At 43.0% G+C, this 17,552-nt stretch overlaps 1 protein-coding gene across 9 annotated transcripts in view; it reads left to right on the forward strand.

Annotated features, from left to right (window-relative positions):
* Positions 1-17,552, forward strand: part of LOC122574244 (tensin-1) — a 202,399-nt gene that overhangs the window by 89,776 nt on the left and 95,071 nt on the right. For 2 of the 9 annotated variants that reach the window (XM_043741610.1, XM_043741615.1), the window contains exon 1: positions 2,508-3,305. The exons of the other annotated variants lie outside the window; for them this stretch is intronic. In XM_043741610.1, coding sequence (XP_043597545.1) covers positions 3,279-3,305 — 27 coding nt within the window. In that variant the 5' untranslated portion in view covers positions 2,508-3,278. Of the gene's footprint in view, positions 1-2,507; positions 3,306-17,552 lie in introns of those variants that run through there. 9 annotated transcript variants of the gene reach the window in all.

Raw genomic sequence — 17,552 nt, forward strand, 5'->3', positions numbered from 1 at the left:
AATTTCCGTATGCGATTCTGGCGAATACTCCTAGCATCCGTAGTATAAACTTAAATTAGAGTTGAATTGGGTTGAGTTAAACACCTTCCTCCATGTCGGGAGATTTGAAATAATCTCGAGACAGCACATCGATCGTCGTTCTTATCACTATGTAAACACACTGTTTCCTTCATTTTGACTATACTGGCAAAAATTATCATTTTCAAATTATGTACAAACTTTCGACTTACAAATGCAAATGAATACTTTTAACACGAGTGTACTCAAGAAGAATATCAGTACTTCCAGGATAAAATATGTAGAACGCAAACTTTTTCGAAGAAAAGAAGCCTGACACGATACGGTCTCGTTCTACTGCAAGATACTTTGATTAAACCGAACGTTCGCAGGTGTTTTAAAAGCAATTTCGAAATACTCTGTATACTACCAATCGATACTACTAAGATCTCGAACAGAAGCTTAGATTGCATCGAAATCGCATCGAGTCGAGAGATGCTTTGGAAACTGGAACACCTTAAATAATTCCAGCAGCAAGAAATTAATTGAAATTCGGCTTCGTTCGTATTTCGAGGCGAATTTTCGAGACAAAGGCGATACGACACCGTGTTATTCTACTTAGATTTTCAAGAATAATCACCTCGCAGTTGGTCGCGTACGTTTCGGAATCGCGGAAGGAAAATCGATGCGATCGCGTGCGAGGGCTGTAACGGTATTCGGAGCGGAGTCTGAGCTATTGATCGAACGAAGAAAAGACGAGGATCAAACAGGAGGATCGAAGACGCGGCAAGACGAAACGCTAGATATATGTGACGAACGAAAAGAACGTCCCGCGGTGTCGTGACATTGGCTACGGCGGTCAGTCAACGTTGGTTGCCTAATGACTAATAACCTCCGTGTATATGTGTGTCGCGTGTCGCGAAAATAGGCGGAATTCACGGCGACACGCTTATACGTATTCTTCTGCCATTGATCTATTGCCATTATGCAGGGAATTATCCTTAACTCGCGTGTTTCTCGATTCGGCCGAACGTGGGACACGCTAAGCGTCGATTCTACTGTTGGGTCGTTGACCCTTTGATTATAACAAATAGTTATACCAATAGTCCACGAAATAATTGAATAACTATGAAGGCACAAGTTAATTGTACCTTTCAAAAGAATAATAAGTTTACTCCTTGCAACATAAATGATCATAAATTCCAGAGAAATTTTTGACAAATTGGAGCATTTAACAGACTCCTCGTTATTTTCTAAGATGATCTTTGAGCGGTTTAATTATCGATTATAGTAGAATTTTGTTTCTATGAATTCTACTTATTCGAACGTAAACTTAATTTTACGAATTATTGTAGGTAGTATAATAGTATGTAGTATGATAACACTCGCTCCAACGATGGAATTATTATTCTATAAGTCTGTGTATATACAGAAACAAACACTATCTAATGTTACATAGAGGTAGTCATGGTGTGTGTACAATTATTTTCAAAAGAATTGTAACTCTAAATAGACCTCCTACATATAGATAGCTGTTAGATATGTATTTTACGAAGCAAGAAACATAGAGAACGTTTCTTTCATGATAAATAGCGAATAGGTAACGCTATTATGAATTTAGTCCGCGTTTTAACGGTATATCAGGAAAATTATATAAACCGCTTACTCTCTGACAGGTTCATGTCAACGAAATTCTACTGCAATTAAAATTAACCGAGAACTACGCGGAGACTGTCTACCACAAAGCTCGCGTGTCGATCGATCAGTAGAATGAATTTATGTTTCTTTCGTTGCCTAGTAACGGCGTCAACAAACTGATAGATGAATATGTAACTAGCTACAAACTGGATCTTCGTATTACGTGAATATTACTGAAACTCTACATTACCGACAAAACAATCTATCGAAAATTGCGATCAAATATCAAAATTATAATACCTTCTTCTAAGATTATTAATTTTAATCTTTAATATTCGAAAGAATAATTTATATTCATGATTATTATCGTTGTTCGCGCGAATTAATAATTAAAATGTTCAACGGAGAGATTAACAGAAGTTTCTGTTTCAATTAACCGTAAAGTTTAGGAGAGTTTACGCGCCATAATCTACTATACGGTCGTGTACCGGCGTGAAAGTAAAACGCGCGCAACGAAGGGTTAACAAGCTTCCTCGAAAATCCAATTTTCCTCCTGTGTCGTAGGTATCGGGCACATTAGCCGCCGCCGAAGCGTGAATTATTTGTCGGCGGTAACGAACGCCCGATAAATAAGCCCGTTGCTGTCTATACATTACGATATAAATATATTCGCGACGGTGTTGCCCGACGATAAATCAGGAAGTGCTCGTATATAATTCTTAACGTCGTCGGTGTAACAGCGGGTTGTTAAGATTCGACCACAAATTTTCTTGCCGGTCTCCGTGTATTTGGTGGGGTGTCTACCTGCGGCGATAGCGATGGGCTCCGTGCACGCGCGATGCGGAGCTCTCCAGTCCGCGAACAGCGCTCCAACGCGAAGGACGTGGGAAAGATCGATTCGTCGCTGTTGCTCGATCCATCGAGGATTTCGTATTCCACCGTCCCCTGCATCTATCGCGATCGATAACGTAAAAACTCGTCCAGTGATCATCTCGCTCATGTATACCGCCTAAATCCTTCGAATTCTTTTTAAGATCGTTCAAAGTTGCCCGGGGTATCGAATTTTACCATTAACTCGAAAGATATGTTCGTACTCTAAAATGTTTATACGAATCAAAGTATAACACGATTCCGAGACACGTCGAGTCAAAACATTTTACGATCGGTCAAGTGAAGTGACGTGCCGGAACCTGCTGGTCGAGGAAGCTGTGTGTAGCTGTCTCGGATAGACGATTTCAGTGTCGAGGCGGTTACAGAGGCTGTATAATCGAACGTTGGATCGATCTCGCGATAAAATTCCTGAAACGGTGTCGTGTGCGAAGCAGACACGAGCGAAAGAAGCATGGGGAGGAGGGTCGTCGAACCCAGGAATACTCGCGCGAAATTAGTAACGGCGTCGATCGTGCCGTGACCTTGACCGGCGTTGACCAACCTAACGAAAATCGAGAGTGGTCCGTCAGGTACGAATTGTACGAAGGGAGAAGCTTGAACATTGGAGAACCACGAAAAGAGAGAGACGGCGACGAGGTGGACAGTGCGAAGGAAGTGAGATGCGCCATTTTCGAGAACCGATGCGAGAAGGTGAACGATCCTTGGAGCGTTTCGCCGCAGACCGGTAATGGGATACCAGAGGTGACGGCAAGATGAACGGTCACGGTTCCACCAATGAGGTACTTGCGCCACGTTCCGTCCAACAATTTCTTTTCCTCCTTCTCTGGCCTTTTTTTCCCTCCGTTTCTTAGCCATGTCGCCCGCGCGCACGCGGTTTCTTCTTGTTGCGTTCTAAATTCGCCGCGCGACGGGCCTAGGGTTCGTGCACACCGATCGCGAGAGAATGGCGAAGGTCTCGATAATGCGAGCAACGCTCGAGACTTGGTTCTTGGAAAACTTTCAGAGGATTGTTCGACAATTACACGAGCGATAACCTGTAAGAGCCGAGAACTCGTAGAAATTGATATTGGTATGGCATTGGATTTCTTTTATTTGTAATTCGATGAGTCGTCGTGAAATTTTTATATATATGAGGAATATTTTAAGTTTGCGGTTAAAGGAAACGGAATGGGTAAGAGGTTTCGCGAAGTTTACCTACATGTTTTATCGAATTAGTGTGCACGAGCCCTTATTATAGCAACAGCATAGACGAGGAATTCTTGACGTACACGACGACGTCTTATGTATCCGCGGCTTGCATGACGGTGTCCGAGGTTTCTGGTTCGTAGATATTCTGGATAACACTTGCCACTTGCACCCAACTTTCTACTTTGCGAATTCGAATTTGCATTTATCACTCGCGCAGGTTCGTGCTCCAAGCTTGGGTTTCTTTTATGTTTAAATCGTCAACGTATCTTAAATATAAACGAGCAAACATCTGCTTGCAAGTATAATCCGATTATTTATTAAGTATTACGAATTCACGTTAAAGGCACGGAAATGACCAACGGGACTTATCGATTTCGCGTTTATCAAAAGCTTCTGTACTACGTTGGATTTGCTTGACATTCACATACGAAGCTCGCAATTTCTGGTTGTGTTTAAATGAGAAAAAAAGACGGAAGGATAGGGTTGATAAGACTCTCTAAGTGATTAGATAACGTTCACTGGCAGGTATGGCACTGTTTGCGCGTAAAAGTATACGCTCTTCTTCTTTCACGTTTGAGAAATTCGTCAGAAATTTTCAAGTCGTTGCAATTATCTTCAAGTTACGATGTTATGTAACTTTCATCAGAATAACGAAACGATCGTATTAATGGAATGGAACGATGACGTTATTTAACTGTAATTGTCCGTAAGTATTGCTGATAAAGCGGTATCTATGTCAGGCAATTTTAATTATCGAACGAAGATAGCGACGAACGTTGAAGCGAGTGGTACGCTCGCGATAGCGTTCGCCTACGTACGACGTTGGTTGGAATTTCGATGGTCGAGCTACCGTGCTCGATATATCGGGGCCAGATGGGCTTTCCATTTTTTTTCCACGTGGCCAGATTGATTGGACGACTCGAATGGCCGAGTCTTTCTCCCTGGCTTAGCGCCAGCTATCGCGATGCATCGAGTGAAAAGCGTTCGACCAACTCTTTTTTTCGCACGCAACTCGTCCGTACACCGAAACGCGAAGTTTCTTTTTCCCTGTGCATTGTCCCCGTCGTACGCGGTCGTTTGCGAGTAGTACATCGATAATCGTGCTTCCTGCGCAGGCATTGAATATCTGTGTCGCGTTTTTAGTAGCATAGTTGCTATCGCAGTTGTTTGCTCTTCGAGGCGAAGTCAAATTGACTGCCTTGAGACTCGTTCCTTTTGTCGTCGGAAACTTGGAATGTCGAATATTGATTCTGGTTTTAAAAAGCAGACTCGAAGTATTGCGCCAGAGGTTTTCAGAGTGATTTATGCTAAAACAACACGGAACGGATAAGTATAGCGAGATTGAATGAAATTTTCAAACGCATATATCGTCAGCACGCGTATAATTTTTCATTCGATTCAATACATTCAATTCGATAACATTTCATTCAATTTAGTATCGAAAGAAATTTGGAAAATTGCGAGAGGTTTTCATTTACGCTTAATTTATGTTCGAACAACAACGAAAAGGTACATCTGTCGATGCCAAATGAAATCTGAATAATAAAATTTTTAACTTGCGGAAGTAAACACGATGCCGTTAAATAAAGTTTGAGAGATTGAGTAAAAAATATTGGCAAAAGTTTTCGGTTAGATGTAATTTATGTCCCAACGGCGAGGATCGAGTAGATACAGCAACATCGAAGGAAATTTCGAAACACACATATACATGATCGTTTCGATGATGGGATTTTTAATTCACAGCAGCTAGCGTGGCGCCATTAATCTCTGGTAATCATGGCCAATTAATTGGTATGCAAACGAGCTCGAGCACAAATTATTGTGAACGATGGCGGACCCAGTCATCCGATGCTCGACCCTTTTCCTCCGTCCTTCGAACGTCGTTCCACCTTCTAATCTTCGATTTAAGGAAGAACAGGCTGCGTACGTGATTCCCTTTTGTAAAACACCGCGAGAGGAATTCGGGTAAGACCAGTCAAGGCTGCACGCGTTGAAATTCGCCAACGAGCCGAAATAGTCCTTCCGAGAATCGCGTTTAGCTTTTAAGGTCGCGCATAATGTGTCTTTTAGCTGAAATTCCTCCGGGCTTCTCGATGTAATTCTCTCTCTCTCCCTCTCTCTTTCTCTTTCTTTCTCTCTGTGTACTTTGCAACGGGACGTTCCACGCGATATACAGCAATCTGTCCAGGCCGCTTAAACACACCTAGTCGAAAGTTCCGCCAACCTATGAAATATTCATGAAATTTCACGAAGAGTACGGAATACGATGTACTTATTAACAGTGGCGTTCAACGCTCTATCGGCAAATTAGAGCCGTGAATTAATCGTGCCTCCCTCGTTTCGCACTCGATTCGTTAACGAACGTATGTTTCACGCGGACGAGTTGCGATTTCGTTACGATTTCACTGTGATTTCGTCGGAATTTTATTGCAATTTCGGTGTGATTTTATTTGACCGGGTCACAGTACGATTAGACAGCTTTATATTTCTAACGACCGTGAGCGTAACAGCAGAATAGCTGTTCGTGTCTATTGCATCATTAAAAGTATAAAATTCTTTTTATAAAACTAAAAAACAGCTCGGTAGTTTCGTATTTCCAGCAACAGAATTGCTCGCGCCTGTACACTACATCGACAAAGATATTAAAAGTTATCGAATCGAACTGCGTCATCCCTAGGAAATTGTAGTGACGTTGAATCGTCTGTTTATCATCTGGTGTAATGTACTTGAATCGTGAAGCGATATCCAGCTTAACGTTAGTTGAAACAAAAATGAAAGCCGCTTCATGGCCAAGGGAATAAGATTTCTTGACAAAGTTTCATCTGCGTCCGAGTTCGCGGAAGTTGTCGGAGGACTCGAAACTAACTCGAAATATCGCGAGGATTGGCGGATGCGTTATAAGGTTTAGGAAAGTTCGCAGCTGCGGCTCGACTTTCGAGATGTTCTTATTGCTCGAAAAACGCTTCGATAATTCCCTCGCGCCGGAGCTGGTACCGTTGTCTCTAGCAAAGCAACGCTACAAATTCCCCCGTTATCTTGGATATTAAACTTTGCAAGCTCGCGATTCCACGCCTTCGCTTTCCTTATTACGTGAAATTACCACGACAACCACGATTTCTCATCGACGAGCACAACCGTGAGCCTGTTAATTTATACACATTGTCGAGGATCATTGAGTCAGGCTTCGTAAAAAGTACCAATAACTCTCTCCTCGTCGGCATCTCTTAAAAGATCGTAAAATCGTTGCCACGTCTTCTTTTCTCGAGTCGTTAAACGATTCCCTCCAGACTGATTCGTGGCACCAACTCGTACTTCCTGGAGCGAAACTTCCGTTTCCAACGTTCTCCTTCGCAACGAGACTCGTGTTTGATAAAAAAGGACCGGATGAGTGAAAACGGAGAAAGATAGGAGACGATGAAGAGGGTGGATCCCTGTGGTTTTTGTCGAGTTAACCTCGGATTACCAGTCATAACGTTTTACGATCGCAACTCCGTCGGAATCGTCGCACTACCCGTGTGGATGGATCGTAAGGAGCTCGTAAACGACTTGCATAAAATTGATTCGCCGCTGTCGGCATCGTGCGTACGATGTCGCTCGTTCATTGGCGAAACCGGCCGGTGGAATTTTTTTCGGTTGGTCCCCGAATTGGACATCGAAATAAATTTCACGAAAGTGGGAGGAATCGGTGTGGATTATGCCCCGGTTTCTCTCGCCTCGCGAAGGACCAACCACGCTATTTCGGAACAGGTCGAATTGGACTCGACCGGTTGGTCCAGCGACCGTATTATCAGCCGTGGAATTTAAAGCGAGCGATTCGGGAGCGTTGGAGTCACTCGTCGATTTAGATAACAATGTCGATATCGGTTTAATCGGGGATCGTTTAAAACGAAGAAATATGGGACACCTTCATTACGCGGTTCTCCAAAGAGCCGATTGGCAGAGCATTCTAATTCCGCGGAATGAAATTCTGATAAGATAGCAGTAACTTCGCGTTTGGTCGCCTCATGGCCGTTTGTCGGGTAAATAACCGGGGTTTTTATCATCTTGAAACTCACGCGAGATGTTGCTAGTGAGAGTATAAGAGATTTACGAAGTTTATTTTCGAGATGGAGTTTATTTCTTTTGATTTGTAGAGAGAACTTTTTACTGTCATCCATACGGTGATGTTATTTGGAGTACAACTGAAGTATCGATATTAATAGGATGCAACGAGAAAGGAAGGCAAGCAGCAAAAGAAGAAACGAACATACATACACACACACACACACTACTAGTTACTATGATTTTCATGATAGTCAGGTTTCCAAACTTCTTAGCTTATATCAAGAACTCTCATCGACACCCATTCATCTTGCCCCCTATGATTTAGTCGAACCGGTGATCGTCGGTCAGCTGGACAGTTTAATAACGTGGCACGGATCAACTCGAATGCATAAGCTGTTGGCGATGTGGTCGCGAAGCTACGGCATTCCGGTAGTTTCACGGAGGACAGAAAAGCCTGGTACGTGGGCGTGACGACCACATGAATTGTGTCTCGCCGTGAAACGGATCTCCTTTGTCGAAAGGTTGGCCGCACGCGTGCGTAAGCGTAATGCGTATCGGGGCGCGTGCAACGCGAACTTTGCTCGAGCCGAGCAATAAATTGATACTGTATGCTTCACGCTAGGTCTGAATAACGGGGCCTCGTGTGAGCCTCGGGTTTCCATTGCATAATAAAATATCTTTCCTTGAGAAATAAAAATTGATTAGTATTTAGGTTCGATTTGAGTTAGATTTTGAAATGTATTGCTCTGTGTCGGATACAAAATCGTGCAAAGTTTCTGCGGCATTTTCATTGGAAATTAGACATTGATCGAAGAAAATGAAAAGAATTCATCACCTTTCAATTTTCTAAAGAGAGGAAGAATTTTAATTTTCCCTATAAAGTAAGAAAATCTTGTATTGCATCGCGAAATATATGAAATTGTAGTTCGTTGGGCGTTGCACTTTGTCTTCGTGCAATACTCTCAGTATTTTGGTATTTTACTTGGTGTGATTCACAATGGTAAGGATTTTAGTGATACGATGAAGTTAGTTCTGGTCTTGGTGTATGAGATTTCTGTCACTCTTTTACCTGAGCATAGTAGCTTAGACAGGCGAGTAAACACATGTTCATGGTAATCGCGTGAATCGTCGTCCGAAAAGGATTCTTCTGAAACGTTGGTCGGGTTCACACGCGATGAACGCGCGTGTACACAGTAGGTTTATGGGATAGGCCGTGGGCACACGGAATTATTCGGTCGGTGGAACGAAGTGCTAATGAATATTGATGTGCCACAGGTTCGTTCTGTCCGAGGTCGATGCATTAGCGTCATTAACACTTGCCCGGCGACGAAAAGAAAGAGCAAGCTGAAAAAAAAAAGGAGAAATCCGGCCAGAGAATATCAGAGATCGCTCTCGAAAGACGATAGGCACTCACGGACAAAGTTTACCATTTCCATTCTCGTTAAAATTGCTAATGTCTGAAAAAAAGCTTTCATACTAAATAATCATTCATACTCGATACGTATTATCGATAAATATTCGTACCATGTACGGATTTAAATCACGATAGCGTATCGTAATCGCGATCGGAGGTGATGCGGAAAGTCCGAAGTCAAGTAATCGACGGTAAGCAGCATCTACATGGTATCTAATCGGTGACGGGTTGGAGTTAACCGTGAATCTCCCTGGTGTAGCATTGAACGAGCTCGGGACGTGACCAATTGGTAGACTGCGAACTATTTAATGCGATTAGACGTTCACCAGGGTGTGGCAGTGTCTGTCCGCTGTCAAATTTTCTGACCAACGAGATTCTTCGCAGGCTAGATTCGTCAGTCGATTCGATAGTCAGGTCGTCGATTGTTTTGCCTCTGGTCAGTCGATCGATCCAACTTGAGTATTTCTTGCATCGGGTTACATTTATCTTCTCTAAAAAATGCATACAGATAGCTGGAGAATCTGCTCGATAATTTTGCGAATAGTTCGTTTCCGAATATATTTCGACGAAAGTCGCCAGTTAAAGGTAATGAAGAGAGCAAAAAGCTAAAGGTAAATCACGACCAACAGTCGAACCAGAATGTTTTCTTACTTTATCGATTACCTTTAAAGAGGGCTGGAGAACTTTTTCTCCTGTAGATGATACTTAACTTTTCTACCGGGACGTTCCCCGATTCGTTGGGCGATTAAGCCTGCGAAAGAATTCCCTCGATTATTTGAAGTTTACTCAGCGAGAACGCTCCCTTACTTTCTGTTCCACGAGAGAATCGAGCTTCGAGTTGATTACCGACGTTCCGACTTAACGCTGCCCGGTAGAAAGGAACGAATCAATTGAGTCGTGGATTTCAGACGAGCTTCCAATACCCGACTAACCTAATTTCAATCGAATATTGAAGAAACCCGAACGAAAAGAAGAAACTTAAAATTGCATGGCAAGTAATTAATCCTATCTTTGTCGAGCGTCGAGTTGTCTTGATCAAACTGTTCCAAGCTTCTTCAAACAGTGGAGGAGACTCAAACATAAAACAGGGTTTCTATAAGAGAATTGAAACATAAAACAGGGTTTCTATAAGAGAATTGAAACATAAAACAGGGTTTCTATAAGAGAATTGAAACATAAAACAGGGTTTCTATAAGAGAATTGAAACATAAAATCAGAGTGTGATAAAGATTCAAATACGACACAAAAAACTTTCAAACTTAAAATATCATCATCGCATGTTCATACTCTAAAAACGCCTGCATCATTTTTCCAAAGATTCTTTCTCTACACGAATCTCTCTGCGGATGTCCTATGTATCGTATCCTATACTTACCTGATTTCCGAAACAAAACGGTTATACTAATTGTCCACTGAATGCTGCGTTATAAATAATTTTCCCCTGTGTTAACCTCCGATGAAGTCATTTTAATGAAATTTCATCATATTCTGCTCACGATTTCAGCAAACACAACCAACACGAACAAAGAACGATCAAGGATAATCGAGCAACGTTATCTGTCGAGAAATGGAGATAAAAGTCTTGCATTTACGCCCTTCTGTCGGAACGAACGTTGCGCGGTGGTCGTGAAATGACGGCGAAGGAATCGCTCTATTACCAAGCCGCTTACACGCCGATCTATCGTGTCCGTGAGCGGCCGTTAGTCACCGGCTAATATCACGTTGTCCGTAGTTGGAACTAACGTGCACTAGTCTTGGAAGGAAGAAAAGGATCCTAACAAACGGCGCGTTAGGAAAACCGCCGCTGGATCAGTTCCTTATTATAAACGTGGCTCCCTTGAAGCGCCATACGACGCTAATTACAAACTTTCGTTACGAGTCACGCTCGACTCGACGAATGGCGGGACGATCGCGTTATAGCCGGCATCCGCGGCCAGAAACAGGAACGAGCAGTCTTTGGTATAACGTAGAAAGGAAGCCGGATAATGATTGCGACTATTAATCAGGCTGGTCGCGAGTTTTACGCGGTGTACACGCATCGATTAGGCTGCTCGCCTGCGTGCCAGTGATCCGCGTGGGCGATCTACCGACTCGACGATCTACGACCAGTTTCCAGACTTTCGTGTTACTCCGTCGGAGCCAGCATCGGAGAAATAAAGACGAAAAATGGATAGCTGGTGGTTCTGTGCGTTGGTTCGCGAAGAACGATTTAACGGAGGATAGGCTTCTTATCCAGCGTGACGAGCGCGAAACGTCGTTTGACGTTAATTGCCGGTACTCAAGAGGGTGAATGATTACGAACGGACGAGATGAAGATAGCAAGAAGGTTGGGATTTGGATCGGGAGATTATATACGATTATTAATCAACCTCCATGAATAAAGAGAGAGGCAGCCACCATATCGATCGGAAATTCCTACCCCCGTGGCTTGTAATTTCTGCGTATGATCAATGGGGAATCGGTCGTTACCGATGTATGCATGGATATCTGTGCTTCATTAGCTTGTCCGTGGTTAATGCGCTGATACCAAAGGGGTACGCATGGAATCGTGACGTTCGCCGATGAGAAATCGTATCGATCCGTGCCTCGCCAAGATTAGCTTCAGTCCGACCGAATTTTATGGTCTTATCGACGTGAAAGATCATTTCTAACGTAGTATGCTACGGGTATAATGTGATCGTAAAATTTCATTAGAAGCTAAAGTTTACGAGAGTCGGAACATGTACTTCGAGATAATTTCTTGGAATTCGAGGACTTCGGGTATCATTCGATAAGCTGCATTCTAATCTTTAACAACTGCCGATGATTCATTTTTATTAATGTGATGATCTTTATTAAGCGAGAAGCAATAAGGATTTAATATAATATCTTATGTTATTGATAAAAGACTGTAAGCAACACTCCAATTCAGCGATTAATTTTACAGTTCAGGATTGAAACTGCTTCTACAAAATGTATAGTATGGTGTCCGATGCAATTATATCGTTGGGTATACCAATAAATAATTTAACTTTCACAGAGTTTCTACACTCAAGAACATTGTCTCAAATGTAATTGGAGCTAATTAAACGCTTATCTCTCTATTATCTCTCAGAAGATTAATGTTTTAATTTACAACTATAATCGTTTCCACAAACAGTCTAAAATTCCAAAGAACATCAAAATATTTAACAACAGGCTTCGCTTATCTCTTTATCACGTTGAAATTTCATGGACAACTAGCACAAGATCAGACTCTCCATCATGCCAAAGGACCGAAAATCCTAGATCATCGATCAGTGCAAGCCCAGCCATCAGCCTCGCGTCGGTCGTGTAACAAGAGCTGGATTAAACGAGGCGGATAGAAGGTATCATTTATGGCGTTTACGAGGTACCTAAGCTAATTGCCAGGCTGGAGACTAGCTAGGCGAGAAGAAGCCGGGATAGGCAATTAGAAATATTAATCAGCCTGCGTCGTTCGTTGCCTGTAGGCTCGACTTTACGGTGGAAAATCGTTCGAGTTTGTCCATGTTCGGAGTAGTTGCGTGCCTCTGGTTGTTCATTGTGTGCATCCGCGCCTGGTGGAGGCATTCTCGCGCGATAAACCGGTAACCACACGGCCGTTACACCGCGAACACCATGGCCACTTTGTCGTAGCATGTATACACCCCACGGTAACCTTAAAGCTACGTTTACAAGTGTCGACGGGCACGAGAGGATTCACGCTGGCTGTCACGGTCGAACGCCTGCCTCTGGCGCGAATTGATTTAACGACGTTCGAGAAACGATGATGCGTTCGATATCTTCCACTTCTTCGGCTCTTACCTACGAAGCTTGTGTACCATGGTGCCTGTGTAGAAACTACAGGAAGATGTTTTATGTTCACTGGTAAATTCTTTCAAATTTTTCAATAACACGAGAACACCGCCGGATCATCTTCTTGTTGATTGGTCAGGTCTATTCTGGAATAACTGGTTCAGATTGTGGAATCCGATCTTCTTCCTACAAAATATATATTAATTCTCTTAAAAGAGATTAGCATAAGTTTGAATATTATTGCACTTCGTACGATTCCCTTTACCGTTTTAATCGAACGATTATAATGCTTATGTAACTTCTCATCTTTCTTATCAGTCACTTTAGTTGCCGAGATAATTACTAAATCGTATCTCGCTTTGGATCGTTATGAGATTATGGGTATAGTTTCTTTGTAAATGAATAAATAAGTAAAAAACATCGAAGATATTGCTTTTGGCGTAACAATAGTTCACTCGAGGATTTCTAGGTTCCTGTTCGTTCTAAGAGAAGTTTCTATTGTTATACAGTTCTATTCTACTTAGAATTGTGAAGAGTTCTTCTTAACGTGGAAATAAGACGCAAGACTCTTTTATTCGTTAGCGCACTGTAGAATCTCCTGAGAAAGACGAATGGAAAGAAGGAAGCTGAAATATACCGGGATAAACAACAAGATATATAGCGTTTAATATTAATTCGAAAAGTTTTATCTGCGAAATTAGAAAGGCTGCGAATGATCTATGTGTCGGCAAGACGCTGAGCATTATTACCACGCATAGTATCCCGCGTCAGCAATTTCTTGCCGTCGGTTTCTAGATCGATCTGGCCGCTAATGCGAAGGCAGATTTATCGCGGCGCGCATCGCACTTGTCGAAGCCGACCGATGAGAAATTGCCCGCGACCAATGAAAATCAGAACGTGCCGTACACGCGTACGTAACTCACCAACGATGCATCTCTTTCTCTCGTAATCAGGGTGAAGTGAACCTTAACGAGAGACAAGCCGACACGACGATATCTGCCTGGACGTTTCCTGGTGGCGAACACATCGATCGATCGTTCGTTACTTCTTGCTTCTGCGTGTACACTCGCGAAATCCCTCTCTCTCTCTCTCTCTCTCTTTCTCTGTCGTTCGATCACCTTTTGTGTCAACGACAACCGGAAGAGAAAGTGATCGAGATAGATTCTTTCGAGTGGAAAAACCGCGACATCTTGTCGCACGTCGGATCGATGATCGCCACTGCTGAAAATATGAATGGACATTCGGGAACACGTAGGCGTGCAGAACGCACTGACGTAACCGTAATTCCCTCGTGGCGGAATCGTTGATCCTTGGAGATGATAACGACGATCCCGTTATGGCGACCAGCGTGTCGCTGTAAAATACCCACTGTTGTTACACGGTTATTTTACAACCGTGCCGATCTCACCTCTCGAACCATCGTTTCCTTCTTCTACTTTCATTTATTTTTTCTTTTCTCTTTTTCTTTTTTGCTCTTTTTGTTTGACTGGTGCGGAGAAGATGTTTCATTACCATAAGGTAGCCAGGGAGAATCGTAAAGCGTCTGAATTATTTCACGCTCAGCATCGAACCCTTTTAAATCTCCCCTTCTGCTCGCCGAGCGTCTTATTTACAAGGCGGCCGTCGTTTCGTTCGCGATAAATAATATGGCCAGCCGCGTTGTCTTTTGAAAAACAATTAATTATCTCGCGTTCCCCGACGCAATGACCCAGGACCAATGGCGAGAAATTTCAGAGCGGCAAAGAGGAGAGAGATCCTTGACTGGCTCGGCCTGCCAATTAAACGGGAACCTAGGCGCGAAGCCGTCCGCCCTAACGAGCCTCGTTTGCAATGACAACGATGAAAAAGGTGGCCGTGTTGAACGTTCATTCGGAAGAAAGCGATTCGTCCACTTTCGTTCTTCACCTCTGTCGGCTGGTTATGTTAATTCTGTTTGTAACTGTACTCGCATCCCGACGTGAAACACGCACTCAATGGCGTATTATTTTATAATTAATCGCCTATAAAAATGTCACGGATAAAATGGTAAACCGTGAGTTTCAAAGCGGTGGAAAATAAATATGAGGAATTAGTATAGAGAAATTGAAGTGAATGGAAGGATTTAGACCGACACCTTTTCACAATTGGAACAGCTGAATAATTCAGAAAGCCACCGAAAGATTAATGGCTACTGGGCGAGTTGAAGAGATTCGCTGATGTAACGATCGAGAAGAAACGCGAGGTTTCCTGAGTGTTGCTCGCATTCTTAATGGCAGGCGGCTAGGGACCGCGTAACAAAAACGTAACATGCGGCCACAGTTTTTCAAAGGATCGCGCGGCTCTGGCGAGCCCTGATTGGCGCGGCAGATACGTCCTCGTGGTGATCCCGACGACCTTGAAGCCGTGGCTACCATAACATCGGCGAACAACCTCACCTGGCTTCACCTCTCATCCCTCCGCTCTTCTTCTTCTTGTCAGGCCTCTTCTAGATCTCAGCCTCCGCCAGATTGATATTAGGCATCACTCACAACGGGGTTTTCAATCATATACGTTTAATTCCATTTAGTCTGAATAATTAATATTCACGAAGAGAAGGGTACAAATTCCTAAATTGCCCGTGACCAATTGTAGGAGGCAAATAGCGGTTTGTAATACCTTTGCAAAAAATTCATTTGATGTACAGGATAAACTAAAATACCTGCACAGAAGTTTGAATACTCTTGGACAAATTTTTTTACGATATAGTAAAGTTCTAAATTGAGGCATTAAATAACGATGCCCATTGATGCAATAATTATTCGTAAGAAAAGAAAACACGAAGCAAAGGAATTCCAGTAAGAAGGAACAAAGCAAAGACGTCAGGAAAGGAGAAAGGAAACATGAAGGAAATACCAGTAAAGGAATATCAGCAATAAAGAACAAACCAAGAAAGGAATTCTAGAGAGAAAAAAGCATTGAATGGATACCAGAAAGAGGAATTCCAGCAATAAAAGAGCAAACAAAAGGTACATGGAGAGGCTTCAAGAGAAATTTCAAGAGCAGTATTAATACTTACATTAGAAAATGAATGAAAATAGACACCGCAGAAAGAAACGAAAATAGCAGCGAAATACGCATCACGAAAAGAGATTATAAGAGATTCTAAGATTCCAAAGGGTGCATTCCAGAGATTCAAGAAAAACAGCTATGAACGCGCCAAAGAACTGTAAAGTCGTCGATAGAAAAATATGACACGGTATACACGAAGTGTATACGACCTGTAGTTTATATAACTGATCGATCGTGACAAACCAGAGAGGAGAACCCCTTGATCGAAGTGGCCTCCTCTTTCTCTCATTCGAGACGACGACCGACACTTGGCCAGAACCAAAGTCAATCGAGTGCAATCGTTCGTTCTTTTCTTATTGCAACGATCGTGCATGCACAGGCCGAGGTGCCGGAAAAAAAATGTTCGTCGCGACGAGTTCCAGAGAGGAACGCACGCACGCTTGATAAACCTTCCGACCGAAAGAGAGCAAAATAAAGAAGAACAAACACGATCGGTCGGGTGGAGCACACAGCTCCGACCAGGCAGTCCCGTCGAAGTGGGTTAAGGCGTAAAACGTTCAAGATGTGGCCGAAGAAAGTCGTAACTCAAAGGTGATCCGGCCTCTCGTTATTATTCATGACGCAGAATTGGGTCAGGGAGTCTCGATCGATTATGTTTGATCGTCCTCGAAACAAAATTCGTGGGATCGCGTCTCATCCTGAAAATGTTGCTTCTTGGAAGCTAAAAGGATCCCGAAGGATCGTTTCCGTTTTTTATCTTTCCCATTTGCATAGACGAGGTCGTATATGTGGGTCAGTAGAGACGTCGACTTGTGCAGCCCCTTATCGATCGTACCTTATCGAGAGTAAACATGGGATAGCTTTGGTTGTACTACCGCGAAGATAAGCGATGGTCTACCGGGACGATCGAGAATTCATTCATTCTTTATTCGAGCTACGACGGCAAAGACAAATCCCGTAATTGAGCGAGAAGAGGGGCTTTGATCGGCGATTAAACGATCAACCAGCAGCTTTATCGCCTCTGCTATGCTCGACCGGATGTTGTTGCTCGTTTGCTTGAACGGTACCGGGGAACGATCTGAATGATCGAAGGCAGTATGGGGACAAAGATTAAAAGATGCTTTGTTGTTCGAGAATCTTGCGAAGCGAGTCTTAAAGCACACGCTGGGAAATCGGATACACGAGAAAGAGTGAAAAAGAATGCAAAAGACTGGAATTCTCGTAGAATTTATCAACATCGATTTCCAAAATTCTGAAACATTTTCTGATGTATCTATCCAGAATTTGATAGTAGCAGGAAATCGCGAGCTATAACGTTCGCTTGAACAAATAATCTTTCGAACCCGTAAAACTGTCGAGAGCTATTCTCGATCGACTATAGTCCGCTTCAAGATCGTGGGCTGTTCACCTCGTCGCCTCGAAGGTCGAAAGAATGGAAAACGAAAAGGTTACGGGCTCGCCCGTAGTGTTCGCAACGCGGTGAACACTTCAGCTTTGATACTTCAACTCCCCGCAGATCAACCAATCGGCTCAGCCACCCACTTTGGTTTGCCACCCA

The sequence above is a fragment of the Bombus pyrosoma genome, linkage group LG13, assembly GCF_014825855.1.
Source record: "Bombus pyrosoma isolate SC7728 linkage group LG13, ASM1482585v1, whole genome shotgun sequence".
Classification (NCBI taxonomy): domain Eukaryota; kingdom Metazoa; phylum Arthropoda; class Insecta; order Hymenoptera; family Apidae; genus Bombus; species Bombus pyrosoma.